The sequence below is a fragment of the Felis catus genome, chromosome D1 (genome assembly GCF_018350175.1).
Source record: "Felis catus isolate Fca126 chromosome D1, F.catus_Fca126_mat1.0, whole genome shotgun sequence".
In the NCBI taxonomy this organism is placed as follows: domain Eukaryota; kingdom Metazoa; phylum Chordata; class Mammalia; order Carnivora; family Felidae; genus Felis; species Felis catus.
In genome coordinates, this window is record NC_058377.1 from 11,508,209 (window position 1) to 11,524,638 (window position 16,430).

The following is a 16,430-nucleotide window of genomic DNA, read 5'->3' on the forward strand; positions in this document are numbered from 1 at the left end:
TCTAGCTTAGGAAAGGGCAAAGCCTTGCAGAGCCAAAAGGCAATAATCCCCACATCCCAGATGTGAAGGAAGAAAGAAATCAGAGTCCTGTCCATCCCACGTTCTGAATGCCACCCAAATCTGTCCACTTGCTGCCACCATTCTGATCCAGGTCACCATCATCATCTCAGGCAGATTATGACCAAAGCCTTTTCCCAGCCTCCCACCTTCAGCCCATTTTTCACAATGCACAAAGTTGCTGTTTCTAACACATAGATCTGATTGTGTCACTCCTGCTTGAGACCCCTCAAAGCCTTCCCGTCATCTCTGAGATGAATTCTAATTCTGTTAGAGTGGATTAGAAGTCTGCCATATCTGTCCCTTGCCTCTGTCCAGCCTCATGTCTGCTAGCATCCCCTCTGAAGTCTATGAGCAATGAATGAATAAATGAGTTTTGGAGAGGGTCACAGAGATTATCTGCTTCAGAGTTTCCCAAATGTCAGTCCTTGAATTGGATACCATAGAAAACACCTGGGAAACAGAAAAATATAGATTTGATCTACTAGGTCAGAACTCAGGGGGCAGGGGTTAGGGTTCTGTATTTCTAAACCGCCAACCAGTAGTTCTGAGCACGAGCTGGGTGGCGAGGCACTCATCTAATCAATACCCCTCATTTTACATACGTGGGAGCCGAGGCCCAGAGAGGTTAAATACTAACGATATAGCAAGCAAGTTTGCTGTTGTAATGGAACAAGACTTTGAACACAGTTAACCTGACACATTAAGTGTTATATATATCATTATTGTGCCGCGTGATAATTAGGCATAAATAGTGGGTAAGTTTTTCAGAGGGAGGACTATTATTACAGTTATAGAAACCAAGTATTTGGGGGCCCACCTGGGGGGAGGGAAAGGGGCTATTGGGAAAGACTGGGGTGCCTCTCTGAGGTCTCATAGAGGGTCCCCAAGTCTGTCACCTGGGCTCTGGCAGATCTGATGGCAGGTGGATCTGCCCAAAGATTTGGAAAGCCAGGGGAGAGCTGGGTTGCTGGGAAGCGATTCAAGGCAAGCCCTTAGATAAGGCTGGAGACAGATGAAATGGCCCCTTCCCCTTCTTCCAGAGAAGGAGGCATCACGGGAAGAGGGAAGAGAAACAACCGTAGACCTCAGTCCTTCAGCTGCAGGACCAAACTGAGGTATGGATTTGAAGAAACCCCTTTCACTGCTTACTTTCAAGCAGAGGCATCTTCCTCACACATTGAAATTGCCCGTTAGACACACGTTCCACATTCATGTCCAAGGCCATGACCACACTGCTCCCTGACCCACAGACCTGCGCTGCCCCCTCACTGCTCTTTCCAGGCCCAGCTCAACTATCTGTGTTCTGGTCTGTCACCCAACTCTCTCTTTCTCTGCCTCTGTCTCTGTGCTCTGTCTCCCTCCTAGTAACTGCCCCCTCCCTTGGCACCTTCAGTCCCTCCAAGTGGTAATGGAGTCCCATTATCACTAGTTCTGAGAGGCTGCATTATCCTCCCTGGTTTCTCTAGCCCCACCTCCATTTTTGTAACAGTCTCCTTTCCTAAACTCTTCTCAAATTAACCCATTCGAGTGTGTAGCCTGTCTCCTGCTGAGACTCAGCCTGGAGGAGCACCCAAAGTACAAATCCAAGTTTCAGGGCAGGGGCTGTGGAGAGCAAGATGGGACAGGTGAACCCAGTCATAGTTAGGAGTGAGAACCAAGGGCAGACCCCTCCTCCCCCTGCCCCGCCAGAGGACCAAACAACGCTACACGGGTTGGAGCGCTCGGGACACGAAAAAGCAGTTCAAACTGATTCAAGTGGATAGCTTCAAGGCAGTGGAGGGATTTGGCTCCATTTTTGGCTATCAACCATCTAATCCTGCTCCCCCTTTAAGAGAATCTCCCATGTGACCACCAACCAACCGTGGGTCTCACTCCTAGGCTGAAGGAGGGGTCTTTCCTCTCCCCATCCCCTGGCAGGCAGGGCATGAGCATGTGACCAGGACGCTCTCATCTCAACATTGCCCCTGGGGCTGTGACTTCACAGTGTAAGATCTCTAGGAGTCCTTCATGGGGTGACCGGTGTGCCCTGCAGTGGATGTTTGGGTGCCTTGGTCAGACAGCTCCTGCTAAAAGACACTTGTGTCTCCTTTCTGTCACTGAAGCTGCCTTGGTGACCGCTCATCTTCTCAGTTTAGTCTTTGTTCTGGGAGCCCCCCATTCTCCTCCACTCAGTTCCTCACTAGCCAGGATCTGTTTAAACTAGCCAGGATCTGTTTCTGTTGCCCACAACTAAAGACCCTGACACATAACTGGCCTAGAGCCCCATAAAAGGCCTCAGAGGGGATGGCCTGAGCTGTGGTGAGGTTGGCCTCAAAAGGGGTCTGCAGGTTCCAACCCCAGCCCCAGATAATCCACAGCCTAAGGTACTGTACCTTCTGGCTCATGCCAGTGTCTCCACCTAGTTACTTTCTCTGGTTGCATTAACCTCCCAAGCCAAGGGTACAGCATTGCAATAACCAGCTATCCAGCCCTCTCAGACTTCACAGAGACTTTGTGGGAACTGGATGGGCACACTGGAGGCATGGAACCATTCTGGTTTAGCTTGAGCACTGCTTGGTGACCAGAGTGTGGCAATCTGGACAGAAATTAGACCCAGACCAGTTGCACAGTTGAAAGGCAGTATAACCCAATGTGGAGGGAAGAAGCTTCCTGCCTCCCTAAAGGCTCTAGGATATTATTTATATGAGGGACAGTCTCCTTCTGCCAATGTACAAAGTGAAATTTGGTAAGATGCCATATTATTTATATGTCCCTTATATGAGGGACAGTCTCCTTCTGCCAATGTACAAAGTGAAATTTGGTGAGATGCCATCCAGTGGTACCCAGTCTCCCTATCTAGACACCTAGATACAAATAAAGACTGGAGTGGACCTCAGCTGACTAGCGCTGCCTGAGACTTCCTGGCCTTAGGGCTTTACCTCCCTTTGCTCTCCATACATGGGGCCATTGGATGCCCACTGTTAGACTCAGCTCCCACCACCAGTCCTCAGGGACCATCCTTACTGACATAGGAGGGAGGAGCAAAGTCTCAAGATGGAGCACTACTCAGTGTCCAGGCCTTGCCCTTTGGGAGTTTCCAGTATGGACAAAGAGGACACAGACCAGATGCATAGTTATACCGTCACAGGCTGCCTTCAATGGGAAACTATTCGTCTCATAGTGGGACAACTCAGGGCAGCCAATACATGAGATCACCTGACTTAAAAAGTTCTTTCTCACCTGAGACCATTAGGATGCACTAGAGAAATTAGATTGTCTCTATTAGGAATTTAGACTAGGACATGGTCTAGAGAGAATTTTTCAGTTGGCAGTGCAGGCAGAAACTGATGCAGAGGGAGACTGGGAGAGGCAAGGACCACAAGCAACCGTGAGTAAGTGACATCTATGAGTGAACTGAATTATAAGTAAGCCAAAGATAAGAGTAGAGTGAGGGGGTTGGTCCACAGCCTGAGAAGCAGATAAACACAAAGAAGCAGACGTGCAGGATCCAAAACCCTGGAGTTGCTTGGGTTTGGCCCAGTCTTGTAATTCTTGGCTCCGCAAAATCCAGCATGACTTTAGCTGCTGCTCTTCATGCAAGGCCTGGTTGTTACACCCTCCTTGGTATCCATGAGGCTTGGATATGTGGTTGAGATTTCTAATTGCTTTATTTCTATGTTCTTTATAACCCTCCTTCCCTCAACCCAAACACACATGTACACCCTGACTTGAAGTGGCCCAAGAAAGCCTCCAATCCTTTCCATCAGAAGAGCCTCTCACACTCACCCTAAACTGGGACCTAGTTCTGAACCACGGTTTCCTTCTTTCTGGTGCTCTGGGCTGGGATCCTTGCCTTGCCAACCTCTCCCTCCGGGGGTTCTAGACCTCTTCCACCTTCATCAGCTCAAGGTCTGACCTGGAGGGGGTAAAGGAGATACCAAGACACTGAGACTCAAGAGGGGCATATAGCACTCTACTTAAATCTGACAGGAGACTGAAATTAAAGGCAGGAGAAGCCCTTGGAGTCTACCACTGTTTCCCCAATCACCTCCCCTCCACACCCTTGAGGCACCCCCTTCTCTGGCTTCTCCAACTCCATGACTTTCTCCTAATCTCCCCTCAGATGGTCATCACCCTCAGGACTCTTGGCATCCAGGCCACTCAACACCCACTACCTTCCTTTTCAGCATGGACAGCCCCCTCTCTCCTCTGATCAATACAGAGTAAGTTGATATTTTGCAACTTAAAAAAACTAGAAGAAAACCAAACACAGCCCAAATGGAAAATAATGAAAAGGCCAAGCAAGACACATCCTGTTTGTCTAGCACACATGTTTCATCCCAGGGTTATTGAAGCCTCACCTCAGGCCACCTTGGCTGGTATAGGTTTGGATAGGATCTAGGCTGGGCCTGGCCCAGGGGCTCTCAGTCGCCTCCAGGATTGGCTTCTTTGCCTCTGGGATTCAGAATCCCATGGGGTCTCTCTTGGCTTCTTTGCCTCTGAATCCCATGGGGTCTCTCCACACCTGACTGGGCTGCCCTTCCACATATCTGTCACTTGTTACCTTGCCCCTAGACCTTGAGATTCTTCATGTGTTCCCTGGGATCCAGGCTACTCTGTCATTGTCTTTCTCCACCAGGGAGTTTTCTAAGGCTTTAAGTATCCACCTTTGCCCCTGATCCAAGTCTAAATGTGTCAATCACCACTTGTGAAAGAAGGAAGCAAACTCTTCCCTGGGGCCTTGCCCCACTACAGACATGGCAGTTCACACATTGACATTTCATTTGATCTTCACAACCCTCAGATTTCACAGATGGTGAAATGGGCTCTGGAATTGCTGGAATAGAGAGAACCAGGATTCAAAGCTGGGTCCCTCAAAACCCATGCCCAGGGCTTTGTCACTCATGTTTTCACGGAGCATCTATGCCAAGGGTGGCAAAGAAACTCCCTCTCACCTACCACTTGGGATTGATTTAGTGGCTGCCTGGAGTGCAATGGAGAAGGAAGACGATGAGGCCACATCTGCACTCCATGGGAGAGAGTATCATGATAAATCAGAGAGGTCTGGCATGGAGAGAACTGGAGAGGGCGACAGGCAGTATATGTGCTGTGGAGCTGTGGCCTTTGGTCCAGGCCATTTTTGTGGCAGGTGCCCCTGCAGCCAGAACCTCTCTGCCACGTGAAGGAGCATGCCTCTTCTTGGGGATCCAAGCCTCAGCTTTGCTCCTGACCAGCCACGTGACCTTAGGCGAGTCACTGCCCCTCTTTGAGCTCCAGTTGCTTCATCAGTAAAATATAGCTGAGCATTATGCTTACCTCCAAGGGGTCAGGAAGTATGAATTAGCATAATGCATACAGAGCCCCTGGTACAATGCCTTACACACAATAAGCACCCAACAAATAGTAGTAGTTGTGGAAGTTGTTACTGTTGTTGGCCGTGATGCTCTCAAGACCTACTGCTCACACTGGTGCACACACCGGCCAAGGTAAAAAGCGCCCAGTTTGTTCAAAGTCTTAGAAAACTCCCAGTTGGCCCATACTCTCCTTCAAGTGCCATTGGATCTGTGGCAGTCAGTACTGGGTCTGTGTTTACCGTGAAGTCCCATTCCTCTCTGGTCTACTGTTAGATATTTCAAATCCTCCCCATGGGCTCCCCCTTGTTAATGTGATTACATGTCCTGATTGTTTTCATTAAGTGCCTTTTCATAGACAGGCTGGTAAATACTTGATAAAACATGGAAGCTAATTATCGTCTTAATTGGAGATGACCTGGTGAAGAAAATGTGTAATTTAATCATCAAGGTAGGCCCTGTAAAGGTTAATGAGAAATCAAAACCCATAGCCGAAAGTTTTGGCATTTCTGGGCAGAGAATTTCCAAACTTTGGGAGCAACAGGGGTCAGTATGCTGCGGCACGGAAGGCTATGGACCCTTTCCCTCGCTTGGAGCAGAAGACTAGAGCCATTGCCCTTTCTAATAGAGGAGAAGATGTCTTATGAATCCAGTATTGGCTCTTTGTTTGACATTTATTCATTTTATTAAGCATTTCTCTTTGTTTTTAATTTTTTTAACGTTTTATTTATTTTTCAGAGGCAGAGAGAGAAAGAGCATGAGTGGGGGAGGGGCACAGAGAGAGGGAGACACAGAATCCAAAGCAGGCTCTAGGCTCCAACCTGTCAGCACAGAGCCAGACGTGGGGCTCGAACCCACGAACTGTGAGATCATGACCGGAGCTGAAGTCAGACGCTTAACTGACTGAGTCCCCCAGACACCCCTATTAAACATTTCTTAAGGGCCTTGTGCTTTTCTAATGAGTTAGGGCTGCTCATCCTCCAGGGACATCTATTGTTTTTCCCACACAATGAGAGTCCTAGGAACAAATTCTCTTGGCTTTGGATGCCCTCTTTTCAGAAACATGTGGCACCTTCTTTTCCCAGCAGACAGACAGAAAGACATGCCTCACTTCCATGCTGTCTTTGCCCTTGGTGGGTCTCCCCTCTCCCCTACCTTGGGCTCCCTCTGCAGCAAAGTCATCCCCATAGTTTCCTGTAGAAGCTACCATGGTAAACAAACTTTCCTGTTCCCTCAGACTTGTCATCCAAATGGCTCTTCTCTTTCCTACTTAACCGACTGAGCCACCCAGGCGCCCCTTCTCTTTCCTACTTAACAGAAACTTGGCTCTTTCCCCCAAATGCTGCTTTCCCTGCAGGCTCCTCCATTTGGAATTGTTGTTTCTTCCACAACCCAGAAATGTCTCTGTCTGGAGCTGGGGATGGCATTCTCCATGCTCCCAGACACTGCCTGTCATCTGGGAGCCCATGTCCCCATGCCATTGTCCTCCTGTCTTCTCCAGGACCCTGAGACATCCTGCCTCACAGTTGCTTCTGTCTCTAGTTTTCCTGTGACACTGGGTGCTCTCATCACCTGCCTCCCGGAGCTTGGATGGCTCAGCTATAGCTGGTGTCAGTCACCTCCTCTCAACCACAGCCTTCACTGCCACAGCCTGGGCTGGTCAGCAGCTTGCACGGCTCCACTGTGCAAACATTCACTCAGACTTGGCCTTCTCATCTCTGCACCTGTGCCCCTTCCCAGCTTTGGCTCCATCAGCACCTCTTGCTGCCAGCACACTCACCCTCTCAGCCTCCACTTTCTTGTCACCTTTCACAATCTAGCCTGCACTGTGCACTGTGGATAAACTGTTTATACCTGCCCTATTGATGGCGAGATCGAGGTTGCCATGTGGGCTTTGGACAGTGGACTGTGGGCAGAAGTGATAACATGCCTGTTCTGAGGCAAGGCTTTAAGAGATCATGCGTGTCCCCACCCCGCCCCCCACCTCTGCCTCTGCCAGCACCAGGAGGAGAACGTGCTCTGGCCGGCTCATGGCCCAAGGAGGATGGGAAGAACATGGAGTGGACCCGAATATGCAGACCTACGACGGGATGCAGACACGAGTGAGTCAAACAAATGCTTATTCTCACCATAAGCCACGGAGAGTGGGGGTTGTTCATTATGCAGCATGATTGCAGCAATACTTGACTAAATCAATCTCCTGTATCTTAATCTCCTTCCTTCCGGATCTTTCCATCAGTGTTTAAACACGCTTAAGTCTCTCCCATCTAACAAAACAAACCCTCAGTCTCCTGTGTCCTCTTCTAGTGATTGCCCTTCTAGGCTCTCCTCTTCTCGAGTAAGATTCCCTAAGGAAGTGTCTCTCGTTACTGTTCCCAGGACGCATGCCTTGTTCTTGCTTTGTACTATTGTTCCTACTATAGTCTGGCTTCTTCCCATGACCTCCCTGAATCCCTCTTCCAGGGTTGCCGTGTTTCCAACCCTTACTCAGCACTTACCCTGTGCTCTGGCTGGACATGGTGGATATAAGTATGAAAAGGTGGGGATGGGCTCTGTCGGCCTCATGAAGCTCATAGTCTAGGGGCATATGGACTGGAAACCAGACAATTACAACCCAGTGTGATGAAAGTGGTTGGGGCACAGAGGGTGCATGTTGAGGGCACAAAACCCAGAGTTGGAGGTCAGGAAAGTGTCCCTGGAGGAGGTGACATCCAATTCGAGACATAAAGAATGGCAAGACTCAGTGAGGTAAAGGAGGGAAGAAAGTTTCAACTAATTGGAAAAAACATGGTATGTTTAAAGACACAAATCCCATCAAATCACTGCCTTCCTTAAAGCCTTCAAAAGGTCCCCGTTGCATCCATCAAACTGTAGGAGGTCAGGTTCCTGCTCATCATTTTAATCGCCACCAGGTTTGTAGTGGGAATTTGATAAATATTTGGTAACGCAAAAGAATTAACTTACAGAATAGAAAAGAATTAACAAGACACTCACAGGTGAAACATGAGAAGCACAAAGCAGAATGTTATTTGCTAAGTTCCGTGGAAGATTACTATTGATAATTGAGTGTTATAATAAAACTAGCATTTGGGTAATGTCTAATTTAATGTCAACGGCACGCTTGGTTCTTCATAACTGCTTGTTGAATACATGTAGTGCTTGGTAATTTAAGGGACTTGGATTATAATATTTTGTAATCCTTACATCTCACTGAAAAAAAATTAATTTCTTAAAGGTTAAGTAAATTTTCCGAGATCACTTAACTAGGAAGTGGTGAAGTCACGACTGGATCCTACGGTTTCCATGGGCAGTACCTGAAGTCCGTATACATGTTATAAAGCCTGTACACATGTTCCCCTGTGCCAAGGGGACACCTGAGCTGCGCTGTGACAGATCTGGAGCATTTGGATAGACCACAAGTGGTATGGAGAAGAAATTCTTGGTGAAAGGGCCAACCCGAACAAGGCAATGGAAAGGAAGACAGCAGGCTGCATTCAAGGGACAGAAAGGAAAGGGTCTACTTTAGACGGAGGGGCCGCAAGGCTGGGGAATAATTTCTTCATGCTTTCAACATGGAGACTAGGATTTTCCTGGCACTCAATGTTTTCAGCTTACATATAAGTGATTCTGTCTTATAATTCGCTTCTTTACCACGCTAGCAGTTCCTGCACACAGATAAACTATAGGAGGAACTACAATGGAGCAAAAAGAGAAGAATGAAATTCACCTACAATCCCAGTAACTGTTAATACACGTTTCACAGAATCTTTGTATAATTTTTAAAATAAAAATAAGACCATATTACACATACTATACAAAATTTATATCCTTATTTTTTTATGTTTGCTTATTTTTAGAGAGAGAAGGAAAGAGAGAGAGAGAGAGAGAGAGCGAGCGAACTGGGGGAAGGGCAGAGAGAGAGGGAGAGATAAATAGATAAATCCCAAGCAGGCTCCACACTGTCAGTGCAGAGCCTGATGCGGGGTTCAAACTCATGAACCTCGAGATCATGACCTGAGCTGAAACCAAGAGTTAGATGCTTAACTGACTGAGCCACCAACATGCCCCATCCTGATTTTATTTGACAATATAAACATCTTTTCATGCCAATAAATATTCCTCCACACCCCCTTTTATAGCCGTGCAGTGTTTTTAAGATACTGGTGTCGCCGGGACGCTATTGTTTGACATCCGAGCTTCAGATCTCGGATCTCATAATCGTAGCTGGTGCTTTGGTGAGTCTGTGTCATCACCCTGCATTATGTCCTTAGAGTCCCTCGCCTCCCTTTCCAGCCTCCCGGGCTCATCATCCCCTCGTTCCTGTTTCTCTTCTGGCCAAACTGAAATTCTTTGGGTTTTCAGCACCCCTGCTCTCTCTGCCTCTTGCACGTTCTTACTCCCTAGAACATTTTTCCTCCACCTGCAAGCCCTCGCCTCACTAATCCCTGTTCATCTTTCAGGCATCACTTCTTCAGATGAACTTCCCCCAACACCCCGCCATCCCCATCACCACCACGGATTGGGTTGGCTGTCCCTCTTGTGGTGGCCACTGCCACTGTCTTCCCTCTGCTAGAGCAGGAGCCAGACCTGTTTCCTAGCTGTCCCTTTCACCAAGTTGTAATGTCTGTGAGGGAGGGGATCCAGTCTGTCTTGCTCAACATACCTGGAACAGCACCCCGCTCATTAATGGTATCCATAAAAGGTTACTGAACAATAAGTAAATATATCCCTAAGAATAAAATGGCTGGGCCAGAAGTATGCTCTTTTCAAGGCTTATGACACCTATTGCCAAACTTCCCCTTCAAAAGACCTCCCCATTTTACCTTGACTTCATAGGTTATGTGTGTGCATTTCCTCGCACCCTGGACAGCCTTGACAAAAGTTCTGAGAATAACTTCCCTGCACAGGGCTTAATTCAGGGAGCACTGACTGGAATGATGTGCAGTGGGTTATTGAAGAGTCTCAACTCAGTGGGGTATAAACACGAAAGTTAATTTTTTCCAGTCACTGCTTTCTGCTGTGTACTGTCGAATCCCGTTTCCCCATCACTTAATGATATTTTGGGCATAAAGTGAATGTTCTGTCACTTTCAGTTATTAAAAAACTCAGTCTAGTCTGTTTAAAACCATTCAAAGCCCTTCCTCCCCCGCCCCCTAAACTCTAGGCAGGCTGTGGCTCTAGGGACCCCAAGGTGGAATGAATGGTGTGAGAGTCTTCCTTCACCTCTGCTCCTTCTCCTCCCTCTTTTGGGTCCAGCTTTCTTGGCTTTAGGGGCAGGAAGGGGGCATGGGGAGGCAGGAGGCATCTCAGCATGGCCGAGGGCTGGTAGTGGTGAGAAGCTATCTCCCATCTTGGCCTGCTTCTGGTCCCATGTGAGGCTAGCGGACCTACTGAAGCTGTGGTCTCCATGTGGAAGGTGGGTGGGGGTTTGGATTAATGCTGGGTCTCCTCTCATACAAGGACCCGCTTGGAGAGGAAGTACCCCTTCAGTTGGGACTATAGCCCTCAACTCTTTCTGGATCAAGGCTCTCCTCACTTGTTATGACAATCATCTGGGCAGCCCACAGCTCCTGACCCTCCTCATTCTATGCTCCTTCAGGTGTAGCCACAGGAAATACCGTGGACTTCCTCTGTATTCTCCAAGGGCTGAGTGAAAGTGGGAGGGGGTTCCTCTGGCCCCTCTACACCCCCTTCTCCTTCTGTAGTCCCTCTACACCCCCTTCTCCTTCTGCTGGCATGGACCACCTCCACGGGCCTCTTACAAAAATCTCTAGCCCAGGAGTAACCAATGGTCTCTGTGATAACATGTCTTCCAATGGGGAGACAAGGGAATTGCCCGTCACCATGAACACTGGAAGGTTGGCAGCTGTGACGCCACCCCTCTACATTCCCTGGTCCTCTCCCTGTGTAAACAAGAGTGCAGGAACAGGGCTCAGGAACAGGGGTGGGTTGAAGGTATCAGGCTGTTTCCTAAACGTCTGATTGCTGACCACATTGTCATATTGCATTGGCTCTGCTCCTGGACAGCCCTCTTTAATTCCAAAGAGGTTCCTCAGTGCCTCTTGTCCACTGCTTTGGTTTGGACCTTGGCCACAATTCTGGGACACCAGACAAATCTCCCTCATCATCTTGTTGCAGATGTACCAGTCATGGTCCTCAACAGTATTTTTATAATAATTGCAGAACCAGATTAAACATGGCTATTTCTTTTACAAGCACTAGATAAAAGCTGAGGGCAAGACAAAACAATTTGGAATTAAAGGGAAAACAGCCATGTAAAGCAAGAGAGACAGAGTCCAGAGCCCTGTGATGTGGGAGTGGGGGAGGGCAAAGGGTGGACAATGAGGAGACTAGGCGCTCTTGTGCCTCCAGGGGCCTTTCGGGTCAGGGGACCTCTCTGTCCAGTCTAGTCTGTTGTCAGGGGCAATCAGACATCTCCTGCAAAAAAGAGAGTTGGAAAGAAAGGGGCCCCAGTGAAACCCTCTCGTCCTGCCTCAGTCCTCCAAATGCAAATGTCACATCCAATAGAACTGATGCTCTGGCTGAAGCCCCTCCCGCCCCACTGGTACTGGCCATAATAATCCACATGGCCACTTCCCGGGAGCCTGAGCTATTACAGGCTGACTGGGTAAGTGCAGAGGTGGCCATGGGATGGGAGAGGTGTGCCAAAGATTGTTTCCAGCCCCTGGCATACATGAGAGGAGGAAGCTTGGGCAGGGTTTCAATGAATCAGTCACAGCAAGAAGGGCCCTCTTCTCTCCAAGATTCCTGGCTTGGTCTGTGGAAATAAGATCCTCAATACTGCAATTACAGTCAGAGTGTTGGGAGCCTTGAGATTCATTAATCTTGACCTCAGCATCGATTTCTTATTTAGTAATTAGCTTACCAGAGCCCCTTATGGCATAATCGCTCCATTTACATAATTAAGACATACATCTTGAACCTGGATAGTAGCCAGGATACTGAGGACACTGGACACTAAGGGCAGCAGGCGCTTGACAGTTTGTAGCTCCAGTTCCACACCCTCACCCGCTGATTCCATTTGCCTCCCTGCCTTCGACGGGCTGAGAACTTCTCCTTAAAAACATTTTTTTGAAGGCTTATGCCAAGGAGATCAATCCACTTAAATTAGGCTTACAGAGAGGCTATAATGGTTTTAAAATATGCCCACAATTTCTTTGACACTTGTTCCTTCAGGAGGTGGAGTCTAATTCCCTTTCTCTTCAGTGTGGGCCAGAATCAATCAGTGACCTGCTTCTAAAGAATAGACTGTGGCAGATGGTGTGTGATTTCTAAAGCCAGTTCAAAATGCATTGCTGCTTCCTTCTCTGTCTGTCTGTCTCTCTCTCGTTGCTCATTCTGGGGAACTCAGCTGCCATGTTGTGACAATATTCAAGCAATCTGTGGTGAATCCACAATGGGGGGAGAAACTGAGGTCTTCTACCAAGCACTGGCACCAACTTGTTGGCCATATGAGTGCACCGTCTTGGAAATGGATCCTTCACACTCAGAACAAGCCTTCAGATGCACAGCCCAGACTAACATCTTGATGACCATCTCCTGAGAGATCCCAAGTCAGGACCACCGAACTAAGCCATTCCCAAATTTCTGACTCACAGAAACTGTGAGGATAATAAGTGTTTATAATTATTTTTAGCCATCAAGTCTTAGGGTAATTTGCTACCCACAATAAATAACTAACACTGAGGGCATTTCTGTCTCCAATGCTACTTCTTCAGGAGAGGATCTGATAGCAAACCAAACACAGCTAAAACTGTTCATACTTTGTGGTCCAACAATTCCTCTTATAAGAGTGTATCTTATAAAAATACATATCTTTGCAAAATACTTGTAGAAACATGTTCACTGCAGCATCCCTTGTAATAGTGAAAACTGAAAGCAATTAACATTTCCATCAATAGAATTCAATTAAATAAATTATGAAGAAAAGCTAAATAATTTTAAGTAAGAATTAAAGAAACTGAATTAGTAGAAGAATTCGACATGCAAAACCCCCATTCCAGATGGTTTATCAGTTAGTTGACCAACAATTTATGGAAGAAACACTTGAATCTTTTTAAAATCACAAGGAATAATAAAAAAAAAAATGAAAACTTCCCAACTCGCATATAATCTTGATATCCAAACCTGACAGAAATATTAAAAGAAAGGAGCATCATAAACAAATTTCACTCCTGAACACAGATGCAAACATTTCCCAAAAAATTTAGACACCAAATTCAACAATTTATAGAAAGATATATATCATGAAAAAGTAGAGTTTAACACAAAAACACAAGGCTGATTCAACCTTCAAAAAATCATTCACAAAAATTCATCATGCATTTGGGACAGAGCAAAGCTTAATAAATTACAAAACATGGGGTGCCTGGATGGCTCCATGGTTGAGCATCTGACTTCGGCTCAGGTTATGATCTCACGGTTGGTGAGTTTAAGCCTGACATTGAGCTCTGTGCTGACAGCTCAGAGCCTGGAGCCTGCTTTGGATTCTGTGTCCCCCTCTCTCTCTGCCCCTCCCCAGCTCACACTATCTCTCTTTCTCTCTCTCTTTCTCTCTTTCTCGATCTCACTGTCTCTCTCAAAAATAAATATTTTTAAAAATTTAAAAATTACAAAACATAAGGCTTGTAATAGGCTATATTCTCTGACCAGAATCTTTAAAAATCCAAAAATCAACAATAAACAATAGCCTCCTTCCCAAATAAAACCCTAATAGCAGTAACACCTAACTGAAAGTAAAGTATGTGTTTATAATTTCAGATACAGTCATTAGTTTCTTAAATAATGACTACATTTAAATTATAAATGGGAAATAATCAAAAAGAAAATACTACGTATCAAAATGTATCCAGCATAGCTAAATCTACTTACAGAAATTTTAACAGTCTTAAGTTTCCCCTTTTACTATTAATGAAATTGGAAATAAATTAGGTAAGTATTCAACTTAAAAAATTGGATTTAACAAATAAACCAAAAGAGGTTAGAAAATGTAATAACAATGCATGTCTAAATTAACGAAACAGAGAACAGCAAAAAAAAAATTAGAAGAGTAAACAAAGCCAAAAGGCTGGGTTTTTTTTTTTTTTAAGTTTCTTTATTTTGAGAGAGAGAGTGTGTGCAAGCAGGGGAGGGGCAGAGAGAGGAGAGAGAGAGAATCCAAGCAGGCTCTGCGCTGTCATCCCAGAGCCCAACACAGGGTCATACTCACAAACTATGAGATCATGACCTGAGCCAGCTCAAGAGGCAGACACTTAACTGACTGGGCCACCCAGGCGCCCCTGGGGTTTTTAGGGGGAAAAAAATCATGAAATAAAATAATTGCTGCATCATTCATTAAGGACAAGGGGCGCCTGGGTGGCGCAGTCGGTTAAGCGTCCGACTTCAGCCAGGTCACGATCTCGCAGTCTGTGAGTTCGAGCCGCGCGTCGGGCTCTGGGCTGATGGCTCAGAGCCTGGAGCCTGCTTCCGATTCTGTGTCTCCCTCTCTCTCTGCCCCTCCCCCGTTCATGCTCTGTCTCTCTCTGTCCCAAAAATAAATAAACGTTGAAAAAAAAAAATTTAAAAAGGACAAAACAGAAAAAGTAAATGTACACAATACTAGGGAAAAAAGGATATAAGTGACCACAGATATACAATATATACAGTAAGTTGATATTATGTGCAACATAGCTGAAACCCTAAAGGAAGTGGATGATTTTTCTAGTCAAATAATAACCCCAAAACTGGCCCAAAGAGAGAAAGGAAATCTGAACAGACAATAATTGTGTAACAAATTGGAAAAACAACTAAAGATGTACCATTAAAAACAATTCCAGATCCAGATGTGTTTACAGGCAAGTTCTATCTAACATTTAAAACTTGATCATTTCTATGTTATTTTAAATATTCCAGACCATTGAAAAAGTGGAAATTTTCTAACTGATTTTAGAACCAATAAAGCTAGTTGAACTTCATACCAAAGTATGACATTAAAATATTGACTAATCCTACTTATAAAGAAAGACATAGGGGGAGGAGCGAAGATGGCAGAACAGCATGGAAGTTCTTGTCTCGTGTCCATAAAATACAGCCAGACCAACACTAAACCATCCTGCACACCTAGAAAACTGACTTGAGGATTGACACAACAATCTGCACAACCTGAAACACAGAACCCAGCAGGTACGTGGCGCGGAGAGGTGAACTGGGGGAGACAGAAGCCACGGAGGGCAGGGAGCCGCTTTGCTTGCTGAGATAGTGTGAGAAAAGCACCTTCCCCCAAAAGAAGCTGGAGAGAAAGTGAAAAAGTGGAAACAGCCGCCAAAAAGGGAGAAAGGAGAGGGTTTGAATTCCATGAAGACCCTATAAACAGGGGGACACGCAGAGTCTGAAATGGCGCAGCTCCATACCTGGTGGTGCTCTGGTGAGAAGGGCGAATCCCCAGGAGCAGAGTGAAGTCCGGGGTCTTCAGGCCACATGAGGAAAGGTGGTTTCCCTGCTCAGAGGACATCGGGTAGAGGCTGTGTGCCCGCAGGCAAAGGCCCCAGTGGACCCGGGAGAACAACCACATTTGCTCGTGCTGAAACAAGGTTGTCGGGACTGAAGCCTGGTGCCAGGTGTGTGTTGTGATTTTCCATAATCCCTGAAATGCTGCTGCTACACGATCGCGTCAACTTTTTCTGGGGCAGGCTGGCACCCGACTGCAGTCTCTGGACAGCAGCAGCAGCAGCAGCATGGTCCCGCGAAAGTTCCTGGGTGAGGTCGGCACCTGGCCAGTGCTGATTGAGACCCTCCAGCAGAGCGGCAGAACGGGTCAAAGCCGCAGTCCCTCAGAAGTGAGGGGTCGGGACACACAGCCGCAACTGACATAAAACTCAGTAAGGATGGGCCGCCTGGCAACCTGATGGCTTGGTCACGGACAGTGAAAAAGCAGGCAGTGGAAGAAAGCTGGAGACCAAGGACGGGTGCGTGATTGCTGGTCAAGAGAGCACAGAGTTTCCACACTGGAGGCTGGGTAGCTGGGTGACACCATTTTTGCAC

At 46.8% G+C, this 16,430-nt stretch overlaps 1 protein-coding gene across 2 annotated transcripts in view; it reads right to left on the reverse strand.

The window, feature by feature from the left end:
- The window catches only part of DRD2 (dopamine receptor D2), an 86,763-nt gene extending 70,333 nt beyond the window's left edge, over positions 1 to 16,430 (reverse strand). The window contains exon 1 of one of the 2 annotated variants that reach the window (XM_045038299.1): positions 15,800 to 16,430. In XM_045038299.1, the coding sequence (XP_044894234.1) occupies positions 15,800 to 15,960 (161 nt within the window). In that variant the 5' untranslated portion in view covers positions 15,961 to 16,430. The remainder of the gene's footprint in view (positions 1 to 15,799) is intronic. The other variant, XM_045038298.1, reaches the window with a different exon arrangement.